At 37.4% G+C, this 18,067-nt stretch overlaps 2 protein-coding genes across 3 annotated transcripts; both read left to right on the forward strand.

Moving 5' to 3' along the window:
• The first annotated feature begins 728 nt into the window (after positions 1-728).
• On the forward strand, positions 729-12,040 carry LOC142180100 (uncharacterized). Its single transcript, XM_075251026.1, has 3 exons — positions 729-880; positions 1,252-1,333; positions 11,963-12,040. The coding sequence occupies exons 1-3, from the start codon at positions 729-731 to the stop codon at positions 12,038-12,040; spliced, it is 312 nt and encodes a 103-aa protein (XP_075107127.1).
• On the forward strand, positions 11,208-17,572 carry LOC107771532 (putative protein phosphatase 2C 46). Of its 2 annotated transcripts, none has more exons than XM_016590919.2 (5): positions 11,208-11,528; positions 11,963-12,367; positions 12,476-12,843; positions 15,788-16,024; positions 16,939-17,572. In XM_016590919.2, the coding sequence occupies exons 2-5, from the start codon at positions 12,049-12,051 to the stop codon at positions 17,191-17,193; spliced, it is 1,179 nt and encodes a 392-aa protein (XP_016446405.1). In that variant the 5' UTR covers positions 11,208-11,528; positions 11,963-12,048; the 3' UTR covers positions 17,194-17,572. The 2 variants fall into 2 exon arrangements, with proteins under 2 accessions (XP_016446405.1, XP_016446406.1); XM_016590920.2 differs by lacking the exon at positions 11,208-11,528 and adding an exon at positions 11,572-11,852.
• The last annotated feature ends 495 nt before the right edge of the window (positions 17,573-18,067 follow it).

Raw genomic sequence — 18,067 nt, forward strand, 5'->3', positions numbered from 1 at the left:
AATTAAAATCATCATCACTTGTTGCTCACAGTAATTCAACTATACTATTTTCTCTCAATGCTTTATTTTCTAAAAATCATCATGTCTCCCCTGATGATCTAAATCCTGAGAGCCAAAGTCTTGTGAGATACATTTGCAGTGAAAATGAGCCCTCATCATATGAGGAGGCAGCTATGAATCTTGCCTGGCAGACAACTATGAACCAAGAGTTTGAAGCATTACATGCCAACCACACCTGGGATTTAGTGCCCTTACCTGTTGGGAAGAAAATTATAGGGTGCAAATGGGTGTATACGATAAAACATAAAGCAGATGGGAGTGTAGAGAGACTCAAAGCTAGGTTGGTTGTGAAGGAACATACTCAACAAGCAGGCATTGACTATATAGAGACATTCTCTCTTGTAGTCAAGATGACAACTGTGAGGTCTCTAATAGTTGTTGTTGTAAAGAAGGGGTGGCATATATCCCAATTGGATGTAAAAAATGCATTCCTACATGGGGACCTGAATGAGGAAGTCTACATGGAGATTCCACATGGCCTGGCTGTAGATAGTTCAGAGTTGGTTTGCAAGCTTAACAAATCCCTTTATGAGCTGAAACAAGCCTTATGTTCAAGGGGTTATGCACATTCTATGTATGATTACTCTTTATTTTACAAGAAAACTGAAAATTCAACTGTCTATATAGCAATGTATGTAGATGACATTGTAGTTACATGAACTTACACAATGAAAATTGAAGACTTGAAGGTGTTTCTGAATAACAGCTTCAAGAAAAAGGATCTGAGAAGGCTACACTACTTCCTGGAATTAGAGGTTCTTTATAGGGATGATGGTGTGATAATATCTCAGAGGAAGTTCACCCTTGACTTGCTCAAAGAGTATTAGTGCATGGACTACAATAGTTTTACTTCACCACTAGACCCAATAGTCAAGCTCAAGGCCAAAGAGGGAGAGACCTTGACAGACCCCACTTACTATAGGAAACTAGTGGGGAAGCTCAATTTCCTCACCAATACAAGACTAGACATAGCCTACAATGTACAAAACCTGAGCCAATTCATGGATGACCCCAGAGAACCTCACTTGAAAGCAGTCTTTCATCTACTTAGATATTTGAAAGGAGATCCAACCGTGGGATATTCATGTCTAGAGATACAAATTATACTATCATGGTCTACTGTGATTCTGACTGGGCAGCATGCCCAGATTCCCTGAAATCTGTAAGTGGCTACCTTGTATTATTGTGCAGTAGTCCTGTTAGCTGGAAATCCAAGAAGCATGACATCATTTCATTGTCTTCTGCAGAAGCAGAGTATAGAGCTCTAAGGAAGGTAGTGGGGGAATTGGTGTGGCTTAGTAGACTGTTTGAAGAACTTACAGTTCCTTTCCCAAGCCCATTGCAGTGTTCTGTGATAGCTAGTCTGCCATGCACATAGCAAGGAACCCAGTGTTCCATGAAAGAACCAAACATATAGAGGTCGATTGTCACTTTGTGAGAAGTAAGCTACAAGAGGGGCTGATTTCACTGCATCATGTAGGAACTACAGACCAGCTTGCAGATGTTCTAACAAAAGCACTAACAGGAGTCAAACATTCAGCAGTTTTATACAAGTTGGCAGTGTTTTCCACACCACCAACTTGGGGGGGGGGGGGTTGAGATGGCTTAATTATGTAAAGTGGCTAGATACTTGTAAAGTGGTTAGTTAATTTGTAAAGAGGTTATTTTAGCTATTCATTTAGTTAGGCAAGTTTGTATATATAGTCAATACAGATATCAATAGAGTTGGTCGGTTCATTCCAGATATTTTCTCTCTCTCTTCGTCATGTACTCTCTCTATCTCTCTGACCTCCATTATTGCTCGTCTTAAGCTTGAGCGAGGTCAGAACGTGTGTAATCAACAATAAATATAATTTATTTTCGATAGTAAATGGTTAGTATGACCCTTTTAAATTAGGATGTGCAGAACTCAAAAACGTATAACACTTGGGTTTCCCATATGATTAATTACTCGGACATTAATCAAGAACAAGCCTATTGTAGTCTCTGTACACCACATGTCATATTCCTACAGTGTTCGAAACTAGATTACTAGAATTCTCTGTGATCTTATTTTTACCAAACTAACTGGGACACTAAGCGAAGAATGACAAACCTTAAATAAGGGGTATTATTACTTTTAGTCTGCGTCAGAAATTATTTATATTTGATAGTCAAAAAAAATATTAAATTTGTATTGTATAATTTTTGTATATAACATACATAATTTATATATATACAAAGAATATACAATTTTTTACTATTATTTTGAAAGTGACGATACAGTATATTTTTCCATTAAAAAATAATTGGAGGCCCGGTGGGTAAAACCATGCTATCACGTTTTGTATAATGCTCTGGTATTCTATACAATTTGGCCGATTAATTAAGATTGGTGTGGCATAAACGGGAAGCGAAATTTCTCTATTCTCAACGTAGAATCTAGAAACTCTGATTTGGCTTGTCCCACCATATCGATTGGTGATAAAAACTCTGGCTATCACTTTTGGTCATTATCAAAAAGGAAAAGACTGTTCGTAAGAGCCTCCTTCTGTCTCTGACTATTCATGCAAATCAAGGAGATAAGTTAAGTAGCTGTTAGTAAGTACCAGTACTTCCATTTTCAGAAATATTTTTGTGGTCTGCAGACTACTGCTTTTATGGATCAAAATGAGGGGGCCAGAACCCATTTATGGTTCGTGTAAAAAAAAAAGAGTTATTTAACTATTTTTAAAGAGCGTTATACCTTAACGGACGTTTTGGACGTTAAGGTATAGCGCTCTTTAAAAGAGCGTTATACATATATAAATTCACAATATATATATATATATATATATATATATATATATATATATATATATATATATATATATATATATATATATATAGCGCAATTATAAAGAGCGTTATACATGTTTTATGGGCCACCAAAAGTCTCCTGCGTTTAACTGACATAACAATAATTCAAATGGGTATAACACCCTTTAAAAGAGCGCTATACTTACAAAAATTCAGCCCCCGAGCTAGGCATTGCCTTATTTAAAGGCGTTAGGATTTTACAAATATGTCAAAGTCTTTCAACGGGTTATTAAAGTCGGCAAGAGGATTTCCTGTCACTGCCATGGTGCACATGTAGTTCAAGCAGATGGCAGAGAAGTTTGTTGAAAGGCATGCAGCTGCAACGTCATTGATGGAAAGGGGTGTTGAATTTATGCCACTGTCGATAAAGAGATTTGAGAAATACAGGCGGCGAGCACATTGGCATTCATTTTTACAGTATGATCATGACAGAAATATTTTTGAAGTTTGCACCGCTATCCATCAAAACTGGGGGAATAATGTATATACCATAAATGAATCTACAAGGTTATGGTCTTGTGGGAAATGGTCCATCTACCACATGCCGTGCTCACATGCCATCGGGTGCTTTCAGCCAGTGGGTTATTGGCCGCCGGAACCATTTAAAATGGTGTATAACAAGGAGTTTTTGCGTTGAATACAGGTGCAGAAGAGAACGCGTATATGGAACCAAATGGATGTTAGCGATACCGTTTATGCGCGCAAATGTGGTATATGCTCGCAAACAGGACATGCCCGTCGAAAATGTCCTTCGGCTGGTTTGGGTAGCGGTGGTAATCCAGCTCCTGGTGGGAGTTCTTCTAATGTGCCCAATTATCAAGGATACACGTAGTAATTGGGTTTCGTAATGTAGTTGTAATAAGTGTATGTACTTGTTTATGTTGCAAGATGTATCAAATAAAATTATGTTTCCATTATTGTTAAATCTTATTGATAATGGTCCATTTTTCAGTTGAGTAAATTAGTGAATTTCTCCCTCCCATTCATGTAATCAAATATAGTATTGGATTAAAAAACAAAAAATATTTTAGTAGACCTTCGAATTTCACGATAAAATTATTATTAGAAAAATACACTGTCAGAGGAGGAAGATTTTTGATAAATATGTGAATATATATAGCGCGGTTAAATACTACGTTATGTGTTAGCATAGTGCGGTTAAATACTACGTTATGTGTGTTGTCTTGTCGAACTTAAAAGCTGCCCGCCTGCAAAAAAGCTATTTTGTATCCGAAAGAATCTTTAACACGCGAAGCATAGCGCGGTTAAATACTACGTTATGTGTGTTGTCTTGTCGAACTGAAAAGCTGTCCGCCTGCAAAAAAGTTATTTTGTATCCCAAAGATTCTTTAATACGCGAAGCATAGCGAGGTTAAATACTATGTTATATGTAAGCATAGCGCGGTTAAATACTACGTTATGTGTATTGTCTTGCCTATAAATAACGGGCGCATTCTAGTTATTTTCTGCGCTTAACAATAACCAATAGCAAAACTCTCCATAAAAGCAGGATTTTTTTTTGCTTTAACAAATATCTGAACGTCTTTATGTACCAAGGTGCCAGTGCGGCAAAAAATGTATGATGGTGGACTGTTGGGATGATGGTGAAGTTGGGCGCCGATACTGGATGTGTGTGAACAAGTTTTATAGGATTTTCGACGAACCTTTTTGCAATTTTGAGGTATGGATTGATGAACCTTGTAAGCAGGAATGCTACAAATAAACTTTGCAGTATATTCATGATTTGAACAAAAGATACGAACGTGATGTGGTTATGTATAAACGAGAAATTGCAGCGTTGAAGGAGAAACTAAAAGAGGTGGAAGAAGAAAAAAATAAGCCGTTGGATCAATTTGAGTGGTTGAAGAAGAGAATAGTTGACTAAACAAACCAATGTATGTGTTGAGTGTTGTATTTTATCTTTATGCTTTCCATGTCATGTATTTTTATTATGTGTGCCGAATTTAAATTATGTTAAGTTATTGTGTTTGTGTTTGTTTTTGTGTTGCAGTATTAAAATAACGAAGAACCCGAGAAATATATACATAATGCGCATATAACGAAAACAATAAAAATTGTTGCTATTATTTATATAAAATAATATTTACATCAAATACAAAAAAAAATAAAAAAATCAATGTGTTCCACAACCTGTGTGCTTCAATGCAGCCGCTGGCCTGAGATGCATCCCATCCCGCCCGGCTACGCTATCAGGATCATCCTCATCACGTCGCCTCTTTATAGCAGGATGCGCTGCAGCATGATCATCAGTAGTGCTGGCAGGATCGGTAGAATGGGTCGTCGGTCCAGTAGTAACCTACAGAAGAATAAGTCAGCTCAGTATAGGAAAATATATATTAAGTCACAACAATTTAAATTGTCTTACCAAGGTCTCGTCGGGCTCCTGAATATAATCATCCGTCTTAGCCAGGTCAGCATCGCACAAAGCGGCCTCCGTGACGGGCGAAGATGAAGCCTTAATAAGAAAATTAATAAAGTTATTTATGGAAAATAAATGAGAAAAGAAAAAACAAATTTAAAGTAAATACTAATAAAAACATACATGCGCCTGTGAAAGCTCCCCAGCACCTCTCGATGATGAGCCATAACTCAGTCGGTGCCCACTATCCACATCTCGGGTCGACCGATCCTCAGCAGCGGTCGATAGGCCTGGGAAATATGCATCCCTATCCTCTCCGGTAATGTCCATGCCCGTGGTCAATAATGGACCTGACGGGGTCACCTGCGAAGTCTCTGGAGTGAGCTGCAGCCCAAGGTTGTATGACGGCATGATGCTGGGATACTCGTCCGGCTCATGAAGGTCACCCGGCAGATCAGCATCAACATCATCAACAGGGCCCTCAATGCCCTCTTGCTGGGGACCACCTCCTCGCCGCCCACCACGACCCCATGGGGGAGCCCTTCCTCGTGGGGCACCCCTACCTCGTGGGGCACCCCTACCTCGTGGGACACCCCTACCTCGCTAGTACTGCTCTGGCGCCACATAAGCAGGGTCGTTTCCTAAGCGCTGATCCTCTCGGGCTCGCTGCAGTGTCCGGGCAACCACCTCTGCAACCTGCCGGCCATAATCGTGCAAAGCGGCCGCTCCCTCGCCGGCATGCTGCTGTATCTGCAATCCCATCTGGTAGACTATATGTAGGCCAATAGCTTGCACAACGTATAAAATATAAACTACAGAACACTATGCTACAGTTATATATGTAATAATACCAGAAAATATACCAGGGCCTCGTGCCGCCCGGCGTATGGAACGTACCGACCGCCAGCTCGATGAATGGGATTCCCGACGAAAAGTCGGGTAACGCGGCGGTACCAGGGCATATACTCATGAAGGTGTCCATCAGGCTCTTTGGGGGGGGGGGCTGAATCAGGTCAACTCGCCGGTCCCAAGTATCGACATGCGCCTCTAGCCATGCCACATGTGCGTCGTCCACCCTGGAACGATCATCCCGCTGATAATGTGTGGGCTCCCATGTGGGCCCTCTCGGTACAAGTTGCGGACGGCTAAACTGGCGAAGTACCCGCTCCGTGGTATGGTGCTCCACAATATCGAGGCACATCAGCGGGACGGAAGTGCTCCAAATCAGTCGGCCGACCGAGCAATAATCGGGCAGGCCACCTATCAAGTCGTCGTTGTATGGAGTCCAGATGAACTATTAAATAACAACAGAAAACGTGAGTATGCGCAACACATGTGAAGTTATACCAAGTAAACTTAGGTATACATTTACCTGTGCGCCCTCCAGCATATCCAACAAATCCCTGCAAAGGTAGTGATTATGCCGAGCCTCGTAGACATGTACGTATCCCCGCCGGAGAACCCACCTCCTAGCTAGAGGGAGAAACGGAGGTGGTACATCCGGAGGTAATGGTGGTAGAGGTAGCTGTAACTGCAGGAACCGCTCCCAGGCCCAAACCTAACATACAAAGTTGACGTAAAATTTAAGATAATTTTTTACTAGATATGTTATAGTGAATATAGTATTCGAATATGTTGTCACCTGTAGCAGCGGCAAAAATCCACATACGTCATGTTGGGTGCCCATGCTCGCCCGACACATCTGCCTGTACAAGTAGGCGAGAATAGCAGCACCCCAGTTGTACTGGGGTAAATCATCTAGCCGCTGAAGATGATGAAGAAATCTCAAGCTGACTAGGTTCCCCGAAGTGTTCGGGAACAAGACCCCTCCAAACATAAAGAGCAGCAGCAACCTCGTATACCGGTGAATATGCAGATCATCTGTCTTGCTAGTGATGTCGAGGTGCAGTATCTCCAAATGCTGTCGAATAGCTGTCAAACTCATGCGACTGGCCCCTGAGTGTGCAATATCATCCCGTGGCCTGAAACCAGTGAGTTGTTGTAGCATGTCCAAATACTGCCCACGCGTCATCTCTCTCATGGCCTGAGGCAGTGCAACGGGCAGTCCATCAAACGGGAAGCCCATATAAAACCTCCACGTCCTGCAGCGTTGATGGTGGCCTCGCCAATGGGCAGGTGGAATGTGTGCGTCTCCGGTCGCCACCGCTCTATCAGGGCCGTGACCAAAGACCAGTCGAGCTGCAGCCGCCCAATCTCCAAAATCCTATAGAAGCCCGTAACCCGCAGGCGCTGGACTACACGGGGATGGAGATCTCTGTCCTTCATAAAATCCCACATGTCGTCCACTCTCCTCGTATGGAGAGTCTGGGCCAGTAACTCTCCCTCCCATACGTGGGCAGACCTATGATCGCCCTGTAACACTAATAGCTCATCGCAGAAAGGTCCGGGATACATAGGCGGCACGTCCATGTCGTCTACTGTAAATTAAACAATATTAATTGTATGTTTGTTCTGTAAATTAAATAATTAATTTTTATAGTTATACAATATTTAATTGGACAGAGTATATATCTATAGGTTTCAGGCTCGATATTTGAGGCCCAGTAGCACCAAGCTATCCTGAATTCTTGTATGTTCCAATTTTATTATTTTACATGTTAGTTTCATAATTTTGTATGTTTGTTATGTAAATTAAATAATTAATTTTTATAATTATACAATATTTAATTAGACAGAGTATTAACATATGGGTTCCAGGCTCGATATTTCAGGCCCAGTAGCACCAAACTATCTTAAATTCTTGTATGTGTCAATTTTATTATTTTACATGTTAGTTTCATAATTTTGTATGTTTGTTTTGTAAATTAAATAATTATTTTTTTATAATTATACAACATTTAATTGGACAAAGTAATCACATATGGGTTCCAGGCTCGATATTTGAGGCCCAGTAGCACTAAGCTATCCTGAATTCTTGTATGTGTCAATTTTATTATTTTACATGTTAGTTTCATAATTTTGTATGTTTGTTGTGTAAATTAAATAATTAATTTTTATAATTATACAATATTTAATTGGACAGAGTATTAACATATGGGTTCCAGGCTCAATATTTGAGGCCCAATAGCACCAAGCTATCCTGAATTCTTGTATGTGTCAATTTTATTATTTTACATGTTAGTTTTATAATTTTGTATGTTTGTTCTGTACATTAAATAATTATTTTTTTATAATTATATAATATTTTATTGGATAAAGTATTCACATATGGGTTCCAGGCTCGATATTTAAGGCTCATTAGCACCAAGCTATCCTGAATTCTTATGTGTGTCAATTTTATTATTTTACATGTTAGTTTCATAATTTTATATGTTTGTTTGTAAATTAAATAATTATTTTTTGTATATTGGACAGAGTTTGTGTTTGATCTATCAGTATAAGATATACTTAAACAATATGGATACTACGCTAAAAGGCTTTACATTTTACTAAGCTAAAAGGGCACTATATTACTAGTCTTTAAACAAATAAATAATCTAAACTAGATAAAATCAACAAATATATTTTAATCACAAAACATTCACGAAAATACATATAAAACAGTAAAGTAATTTATTAACATTTTTATTAACAAATAATAATGATTTTACATATTTTTTTAGAACACTAATATCTTAATCCGGATAAAAATAACATACAGTTTAAACGCAAAAAAATACAAAACAACATGGAACACATTCAAAACACCTAATATGCATTATTTATACGAGTTTCGACATAAACTAAATCGGAATACCTCGATTTATTTTTTCGGAAAAGTTGAAGAATTGAATATTTGAGTCCGAAACAAGCAAACCACAACAATAGTAATGGATGGCTAGGACGTGGGACCAACAATCTTGTCTTTTATGGGATGTGTGGGGTCCACTCGAATTTTTTATCGACAAAATGGGGTGTGGGGCGCTGAAAATTTTCGACAAAATGGGGGAAGGGGACTGGTTTTAATCGTGGGGAAGAAGGGAAGGGGGCCGTTTTTATCTATGTATAGCGCGGTATATAACAGCGATATACATATAGTGCTTTTATATACCGCGTTATGCATATCTGTCTTATCAGCCCAGGCATAACGCGATTTTTAAAGGCATTATATGTATAACGCTCTTTTAAAGAGCGTTATACCTTAACGTCCAAAACGTCCGTTAAGATATACATAGTTAGGTAACTCTTTCTTTTTTTTTAACACGTATTTCCGTTCTTTTTGTCAAAAAGAATGACAAATGGGTTATGGACTCTCAAAATGAGTTGTTCTGCATTTACACCGGAACTGTTTCCAGTTTTACGTACACAGTTGTTGGTACTAATTGTCAGCTCTTTTTTACTACTATTATTTTTGGACAACTTTATGAAAAAAGAATATTTCAAGCGAGAGAAACCATCAGTAAATAATTAAATTTTGGTACTCTGAAAATATATTCAGTTGATTAATTAAATGGAGCTGCATATCCATCCATTTGAAATTTCTTTTAAAGTCGGCCAGCTAAATCAAGACTCGTAAAATAAAGTAGCCATCCTTCGTTTGCAGTTGACATATGGCATTTTTTCATTGACAACAAAAAGCGTAGATATGGTGTTAATCTTTGTGGCAATTTTTTTTCTAATCCTAATAGTGACAGTTTATTCTACGTATGACATAGGTACTCAAAAGGAGTACTCAATAGTTATAGTACAAAATAATATTAACTAGTATAAAATAATAAGTACTTATTAACTGAGGGGTAATTTGGTTAAGAAATAAGTTATACTGCACTGTACTACTAAAATTAAATTTTTTTATCGGTCGTTAGTTTATTATTGTATTACAAAATTAAATATACAGTCTATAACTTAAACTTATGTTTGATTTAAAATTGTAGTATAAAATTTTATTTACAACTATACTCCTATAGGGCTTTGCTATTTCGTATATATAACTGATTATAGAAACGACCATTGCACTATGAGTGACAGTCAACACTATTCCCACTTAAATTTCCTTTGCTAAATTACCTTTTATCGCTGATTAAAATGAGTAATAATTGTTGAGAGACTTTTTAGAAAATTATATAAGTAATTCATTTATTGGAGCAAATTACAGTAGAATATAGAATAGTTGGAATAAAAATAAAAGAGCATAGGAAATAGAAAGAATGCAATCAAAATGAGCAAACAGATTCGAGCGCACAACTGGATTAGATGTGGAAACACAATTCACAAGCCAATTAGTTGGAACTTCCAATTAAAGGTCGGCGCAACTCTTATTTGTCATAACACAAAAAAGGCTTCCCCTACAGTTGCTGTTTTTAGGCCATGGATCAGGGACTTCTCTTTTCTGTACAACAACCTCAGGCCTACACTTTCTCCACCCACTCCAATGTTCAAAAAATATTTGGTTGAGCCTTATAAGTTGTATAAGTATGCATATGTCATTATTAATAATTGAGCATATTAATTGTTGGATTTGGCACTTTACCATTGACATGTTTAGTGGAGTAAATGCAGCCTCTTTGACAACACTAACAAAACACTCTTTTGCCTTATACATCTACATATTTACGTAAAAGATATAAGTTGTTCTTTTTACACATATATTTGAAAATAATTAAATTGTATTTGCGTAATACAAAAGTGTTTTGAATTAGGAGGTAAATTATTTTTCTGCTTCTCCTCTCTTCAGATGAAAAAGATGAAAATACTTGAGACTTAAAAGAACAGTACTAGTAGTATTTACTACAATAGAGTATGGAAAAACAATATTTAATTGTCCTCATATCCAGCCAATGTGTCCTAATAGTTATTCATCCCATATGAGAGGCATTTCATGGAAAATTCCATGCAGGACTGTTTGTAGACTATTATAATCCAGAAAATACATCATTGACTCTGTGTCTCTGAATTGGGTAGGAGTAATTTTTTTTTCTTCTACATTTTCAAGAATTGGGGGGTGTGGAGCCCAAAGCTGGTCCTTTGCTTTGCTGGCTTCAAGCTCTCCATTGTTGGTTTTTAATGGGGTTTGTCTGCTGACAAAGACCATACTTTCAGTTTGGCCCAATCCAACAAAATAAATATCTCTCTCAATATCACTCCCTTTTCACTTTCTCTCTCTATCTATGTATAATCTTCCATCATCATATTCATCCTTAAAGAAAAAGTGACCAAAAAAAAAAAACTTTATTTTTTTCCCTTTGATTTGATTGATCCACAGATCTAACCTCTTTCACTTTCAGATCTTCTTGCTTTTTCAACTGTAAAGGTCAGTTCTTTTGTTTTTTCTTTTGAACTTATCCCTTTATCTGATACTTAATTTTGGTGAACTATTCTGGTGCTTTATTAATTGTAGAATTGGTTTCCGATAGTGTTTGTGATTCTTGAAAAAAATGGGCTATGTTTAAATTTTTCTTGCATAACTTGGACTTTCTGGATCAAATTGGTTGGCCATACATTTCTATGTTAAAATTTTGTGAATTTGACCACTTATATTTTCAAAGTTTCTTATCTTATTGCTGTTGACTTCTTCTGTTGAACTAGAAGCGGCAATTGGTATTTGCATCCAGAGATTTAAAGTGTTAAACTAAAGGTGGCTTCTTGATGTACATTTGCTTGGCTGTTGCAAGTTTCCAGATAGTGATTGATGCCCTTTTATTTTCATTTTGATCTTGTTTGTTAATGCTGTTGTTTGACTTGCAGTGCACAGAATTTGCTACTCCAAAATTGAGGTTTATAAAAGGCAGCTTTGAGTTGAGTCCTGCTAAATGTGGAGACTGAGATGAGGTATGTCATCTGGATTAATGAACTTGTTGAGGGCCTGCTTTCAGCCAAGGGCAGATGGACATGTTCATACAGGTTCAGATGCCGGCGGTCGTCAAGATGGCCTTCTATGGTATAAGGATATTGGACAACATTTTAATGGAGAGTTCTCAATGGCTGTAGTTCAAGCTAATAATCTACTGGAAGACCAGAGCCAACTTGAATCTGGCTGCTTGAGCTTAAATGATTCTGGTCCTTATGGTACCTTTGTTGGAGTTTATGATGGCCATGGCGGTCCTGAGACTTCAAGATTCATCAATAATCACCTCTTTCAACATCTCAAGAGTAACTTCTTCTTTCCATTATTGAGCTTTTTTGGGTCATTCATGACCAGAGGGGGGCTGAATCTGTTTTGTTGCTTATTCACTTAGCTTCTTGCCTCTAATCTTGCAGGGTTCAGTTCTGAGCAGCAATCAATGTCTGTGGACGTGATTAGAAAGGCATTTCAAGCAACAGAAGAGGGTTTCCTCTCTGTTGTATCAAGACAATGGCCGATGAAACCACAGATTGCTGCTGTTGGATCATGTTGTCTTGTTGGAGTTATCTGCAATGGGACATTATATATTGCCAACCTTGGTGACTCTCGAGCAGTCCTGGGTAGGTTTGTCAAGGCAACAGGGGAGGTACTTGCCGTTCAGCTCTCTGCAGAACACAACGCAAGTATTGAATCTGTAAGACAGGAGTTGCAATCTTGGCACCCAGATGACCCTCAAATAGTAGTTCTAAAGCACAATGTCTGGCGTGTGAAGGGCCTTATACAGGTACCTTCTCCTTTGCGGTTCTATGCAGTTCCTATTTTGTGTTTCTGAGCTGTAAGTACCATTTCAGTATGAGAATTACACAGTGTTCTTCCCATAGAAATTCTAATAATTCCATTTATTAGCAATTAGTATCACTGTAGAAGTAGACACACTGGAGGGTAAAGCATCACTTTCACGTCTTACGTTTCCCTTTTAGTAATTGATTTTTGTGGCGAATCATTTGGAAGTGAAATGATTTTGATTTTGATATCCTTATGGGAAATGCTACTCTACCAGTATCAGAACTCTTTTGTCAAGGAGATTACCATGACGAGACTGAAGTCAAATAAGTGGTTTACTAATATTGGAAGGAATTCTTTGGTCAAGGAGATTACTGACGAGACTGAAGTCAAACAAGTAGTTGGTATTTACTATTTACTCGAACATGGGGAAAGAAAGAATATATGGGAAGAGTTTAATGGGGCATTTTGTTACTTCATAAAATGCTCTTTTTCTCGCTAGTGAATCCTGGTGTATCTGGTAGACATGATATATTTGCGTCTAAGGTTTTAAGAATCACCTATAGCTCTAAAAATGAGAATTTAGAGTTGTCACTCTTGTTCATTATTCATCAAATTTATAACTAATAAATGTAGTGATAGATCTTCTATAAAGTGATTTTGTTCGTCTTTTCACTTTGACATTTTGCCCTATTTGGAGGCATGTATAGCGTCTTTGAAGTTGGATCAGGCCTTCAATACTCTGCTGAACTTCTTTCTCAAAAAAAAAAAAAAAGAAGCAAAGTTTATATGACTACTAACATTTTCCATCGATATTACATCCCAAACAGGATCCAAAAGTTCCTATTTTTTTTCTATTGCCTACTTAATTCCTTGCTCTGCATGCACTATATGTTTAAAACGTCTAGTTTCTGATGCACTTTCTGTTGCTTTATGATTAATATAAAGATGTGCCCTTTGATTTATTTCTTCTCCTTCAATCTTCACAAAGTGATTTAACAAAAAATTTGATCGTGGGGCAGATATTAGACTGGCAGTTTATTTGATTCTTGATTTTATTGCGATTTGCATTAGTTAAGCGATGTTCGATGCAACTGCGACCCACATCGACAGAAATATAACTAGAAAAGTGGGATCATAAAGTTCCATATTTGTTTTCCTATGTAGAAACGGACCAGATCCTAGTCAGGGAACATAGGTACTTAAGCATGTGATACCAGTCATCAAGATTGAGGGTGTGTTTGGTAGGAAGGAAAATTCATGGAAAATGTTTTCCTGAAAAATGAGTGGTTTTATTACTTATTTTCCCTTGTTTGGTTGGTAAGAGAAAAACTTTTTTCTTAAAAATATTTTCTAGTATTTGGCTAGAGAGTATAAAATATTTTTTAGGAAAATAATTTTTATGCTACTCTCTTCACCCCCTTCCCCCAAATTCTCATGTTTCCTGTGCTTACCCCCCCCCCCCCCCCCAAATACCAAAATTTTCATGACTCTATTTTCTTTGAGAATTTAATAATTTTTTTAAAAATTCACACAAACCCAAAAAGAACTAATGTGCTGCTTTACTTTTTCACACAAGAACAACGTTGAAATTTGAGCTCCATAACTAAAAAGAAAATACTCTTTTTTTTGTTGAAAAAGAAAGTATTCTTTCTATAACATGAAAAGAAAGTACACATAAACCCTTCGGGGTTGCCCAGTTGGTTTGGAGGGCAGTCATCCATACGGATGACCTGGGATCGAATCCCCCTCAATGCCTTACGGGTTGAGCATGTCGCACATGGCTTGCCTAGTGCGGCTTACCTCCCCTGTGTGGTTTGCAGGCTATTACACAGGGGGGAGGTTTACCCAGTGCGCACCAAGTGTAGCGGTTGCGGGTTTCCCTCCTTAACAAAAAAAAAAAAAAAGTACACATTTTGTTGAAATGAAAGAAAATACTTTTTCTACATTATGAAAAGAAAATACTCATTTTGTTAAAATGAAAGAAAATTCTTTTTCTACATCATGAAAAGAAAGTATTCGTTTTGTTGAAATAAGGAAAATACTTTTTCTATATTATGAAAAGAAAATACTCATAATAGGAAAGGTTGAAAAAGAGTTTTGGAAAATGTTTTCCCTTCTCTTGATAGGGAAAATATTTTCCTCCAATTGGAGAAAAATAAGTTCGTGAAGAAAATGTTTTCTAAAACATTTAAGCCAACAAGTAAAAAAATCGGAAAACATTTTCCGGAAAATATTTTCTTTCGTACCAAACACACCCGGAGTTTTCTCAGTGTCTTAAAAGATCTAGTATCAAAACATCCCAATCTAGCTGTTGCCAAATGAAATTTTATAGAGACTCCCTCCCTTTAAGAGATGCATGTGATGATAAGGAGTTTAAAGAAAAGTCAGAGCAATTATGGTTATCTGGTGTCTGAAATGGCCCTGTGTTCTGTTTTTCCTCTTAGCTTTCTTTTGGTAGACCCCCTAACATCAATAAGAGATCCTCTGTGTTCTGGAAAATGTACCAGCTTGTATGGAAAATGCTTCACTACCTTTTATTTGAACTGTGGCAATCTTGCGGAGCTAAATAATAGTATAAATGTAGGGTGAAGTCTAAATCTCTCTTTCTTCTGGATTCTTGCTATAATTTTCGAGGAGGCTGAGACAAGTTATTATAGAGCTAGGTACTTTCTTGGAATCGTATGAATCTTCTGCATTTACTATTGAACTTTTGTGCTGCTCAAGACATAATTGTAGTCCTAGCATTTATAAGCTATCTTGATCTTTTCCCATAACAGATTCTTCATCTGCCATTATTCAGAGACTCGTTTTTAGGAAATTTACTTAGCATGTCTGGCATCACTCAGAAACTCTTGTCTGTGTCTCTGGATAATCTGATATTGCATTACTCAAATACTATTATATTCTAAGTTCCTGGATGATCAGCATAATTTATTTTGCAGATTTCAAGATCCATTGGTGATGTGTACTTAAAGAAAGCCGAATTCAACAGGGAACCATTATATGCTAAGTTTCGTCTCCGCGAGCCATTCAGTAGGCCCATATTGAGCGCAGATCCAGAGATTTCAGTGCACCATTTGCAATCTCAAGATCTGTTTGTCATATTTGCATCGGACGGTCTTTGGGAGCACCTAAGTAACCAAGAAGCTGTCGATATTGTACAAAATCACCCACGCAATGTAAGATATTTGAACCATATCTCGTGCATCTCTTTAGTTTGTTAGTGATTTTACATAGGACTTTTTCCATGGAAAGCATTATAATTTCTCCAAATCCACAAATCCTTAATATTAATATTGCAAATGAAGTCATGAATGTAGATTTGTGTTGTAGTTGAAATTGTAATTGCTTTTTGTCATTTTCTGGCTCCTAAATCTGATCCTTTTATGGTTAACATCCTATATCTTCCTATTCATGGTACGTCACAGTATGAGTTGTGTTTTAGACAATATGAGTTGTGTATATAATTCGTGTAATCGACACATCCGGTTAAGGCTACTCACTTCGGTGGTTCTTACCAGTTTTTTTGTTTTCTTTAACCTGTTATATGACAGGATTTAACAAAAAAATGTTGTGAAGATTGATACAGCAATATGCTTTACATTTGGCCCCAATTAACTACACAAACAAGTACTCCTGCTAAATTTCATAAATGCAAGGTAATCCGGTGAATGCCATGATTCTTTCTCGTGTTTAAGTTTTTTCCCTTTACAATGGATTTGCCGGAAAAGAAAAAAAAAAGAACAAAACGGGCCTTTGGAGGGGATTTGATGGAACGAGATGTTTGGTACGAAGGAGAACATTTTCCGGAAAACATTTTACAAAAGAAACTGTCTCGCTAAGATTTAGAAACTATTTCAAAATATACTATTAGAGAAAAACACAAGCGGAGAAAGTTGTTTTTCCCCTTTTTGGTGTTTGGTTGGAGCGGGAAAACTAGTTTTGCCTTGCACATAATGGGAAAACTGTTACATAAATTCTGAATTTGCTTGCTCAACATAGATGATGTACTCTAGACACTAGAATTGTTGCTCCTTGCAGAAGAGAAATTTGCAGGATGAACCTCATTTAGATCTTATTTGTCCCTTGGCAGGGAATTGCTAAAAGATTAGTAAAAGCTGCATTGCAAGAAGCAGCAAAGAAAAGGGAAATGAGGTACTCAGACTTGAAGAAAATTGATAGAGGAGTCCGTCGGCATTTCCACGATGACATCACAGTGGTGGTTGTTTTCCTCGACTCAAATGTTGTAAGCAGGGCTAGCTCTGTCAAGAGTCCTAATGTTTCTGTTAAAGGGGGTGGCATCACTCTGCCTCCTAACACACTTGCTCCATGCACCACTCCAACGTAAGTTGGTGCTACTTGATGGCTATTTCAAAAGGTGATCGTTGTTGTAGTTGTTGTCACTACTCTTTTCTTGTGAATACGAGGTAGCTTCTTAAAGATAAAAGGCAGGTCTATGGATTTTTTAAATGTACACCATAATCTAACTGAGACTAATACTCGGATTTAGTACCGGTGTAACAAAGGGCGGAATCTCAGTGGATTTGTTACTTGGATTTAGTTCTTGAGCACAAGGGACCAGGAAAAAAGAGATCCTCACAAAATGTTAGTTCGAGTTTGTCTCACTTAGCCTCTGTTATTCCTTTGGAGTTATCGGTATTTTTTCCCTCTTGTAAATTATGTGACCTGGTGGTTGTAAATGTTTCAAAGCCTACTTAATTCTTTAATGGTATGTTTCTGACTACAGCTTTAGTAGTAACTGACTAACTGGTAAATCAGGATAAGATCAGGTGGACTGCCTATGCAGCTTGAATATATAATCCGTGTTTGGTTCCAAAACCAAACCTCTTAAATTTTTTCCTGTTTTATTTACCTATACTAGTTAATTTGCGTCTACCTTTGACAATTACTCTACGACTTCTTTTTTCATTGAGGTTTTCACATTACTAATTATGTTTCCTCTTATCGTCTACTGATCAACAAATTCTTTAAACTTCTTTTTTTTAATATTAAGAATTTGGGCTTAATATTGGCAAAGCGATTGATAGTAGCAGAACATAATTCAGGTAACAATATCATAGAATCCTAAGAAATGGATTGCTTTACAGGGGAGCTAACAACAGGAATTCATCTCGCACACTATTCCTCTAACAATCATGGAGAGTGTAAATCAACATGAATTTAATTCTTATTTCCTCATTAAATCTTCAAAATTCACTAAA

The sequence above is a fragment of the Nicotiana tabacum genome, chromosome 4, assembly GCF_000715075.1.
Source record: "Nicotiana tabacum cultivar K326 chromosome 4, ASM71507v2, whole genome shotgun sequence".
Taxonomy (NCBI): domain Eukaryota; kingdom Viridiplantae; phylum Streptophyta; class Magnoliopsida; order Solanales; family Solanaceae; genus Nicotiana; species Nicotiana tabacum.

What these genes read in the sequence shown, in the direction of transcription:
- LOC142180100 (XM_075251026.1), top strand. Translation starts at nt 729, where the DNA reads ATGAAAATTGAAGACTTGAAGGTGTTTCTGAATAACAGCTTCAAGAAA. An exon ending in ACCCTTGACTTGCTCAAAGA is followed by an intron (nt 881 to 1,251) that starts GTATTAGTGCAT and finishes ATTATTGTGCAG; the next exon opens with TAGTCCTGTTAGCTGGAAAT. An exon ending in AGTATAGAGCTCTAAGGAAG is followed by an intron (nt 1,334 to 11,962) that starts GTAGTGGGGGAA and finishes TTTGACTTGCAG; the next exon opens with TGCACAGAATTTGCTACTCC.
- LOC107771532 (XM_016590919.2), top strand. Translation starts at nt 12,049, where the DNA reads ATGTCATCTGGATTAATGAACTTGTTGAGGGCCTGCTTTCAGCCAAGG. An exon ending in GTGTGAAGGGCCTTATACAG is followed by an intron (nt 12,844 to 15,787) that starts GTACCTTCTCCT and finishes TTTATTTTGCAG; the next exon opens with ATTTCAAGATCCATTGGTGA. An exon ending in TACAAAATCACCCACGCAAT is followed by an intron (nt 16,025 to 16,938) that starts GTAAGATATTTG and finishes GTCCCTTGGCAG; the next exon opens with GGAATTGCTAAAAGATTAGT.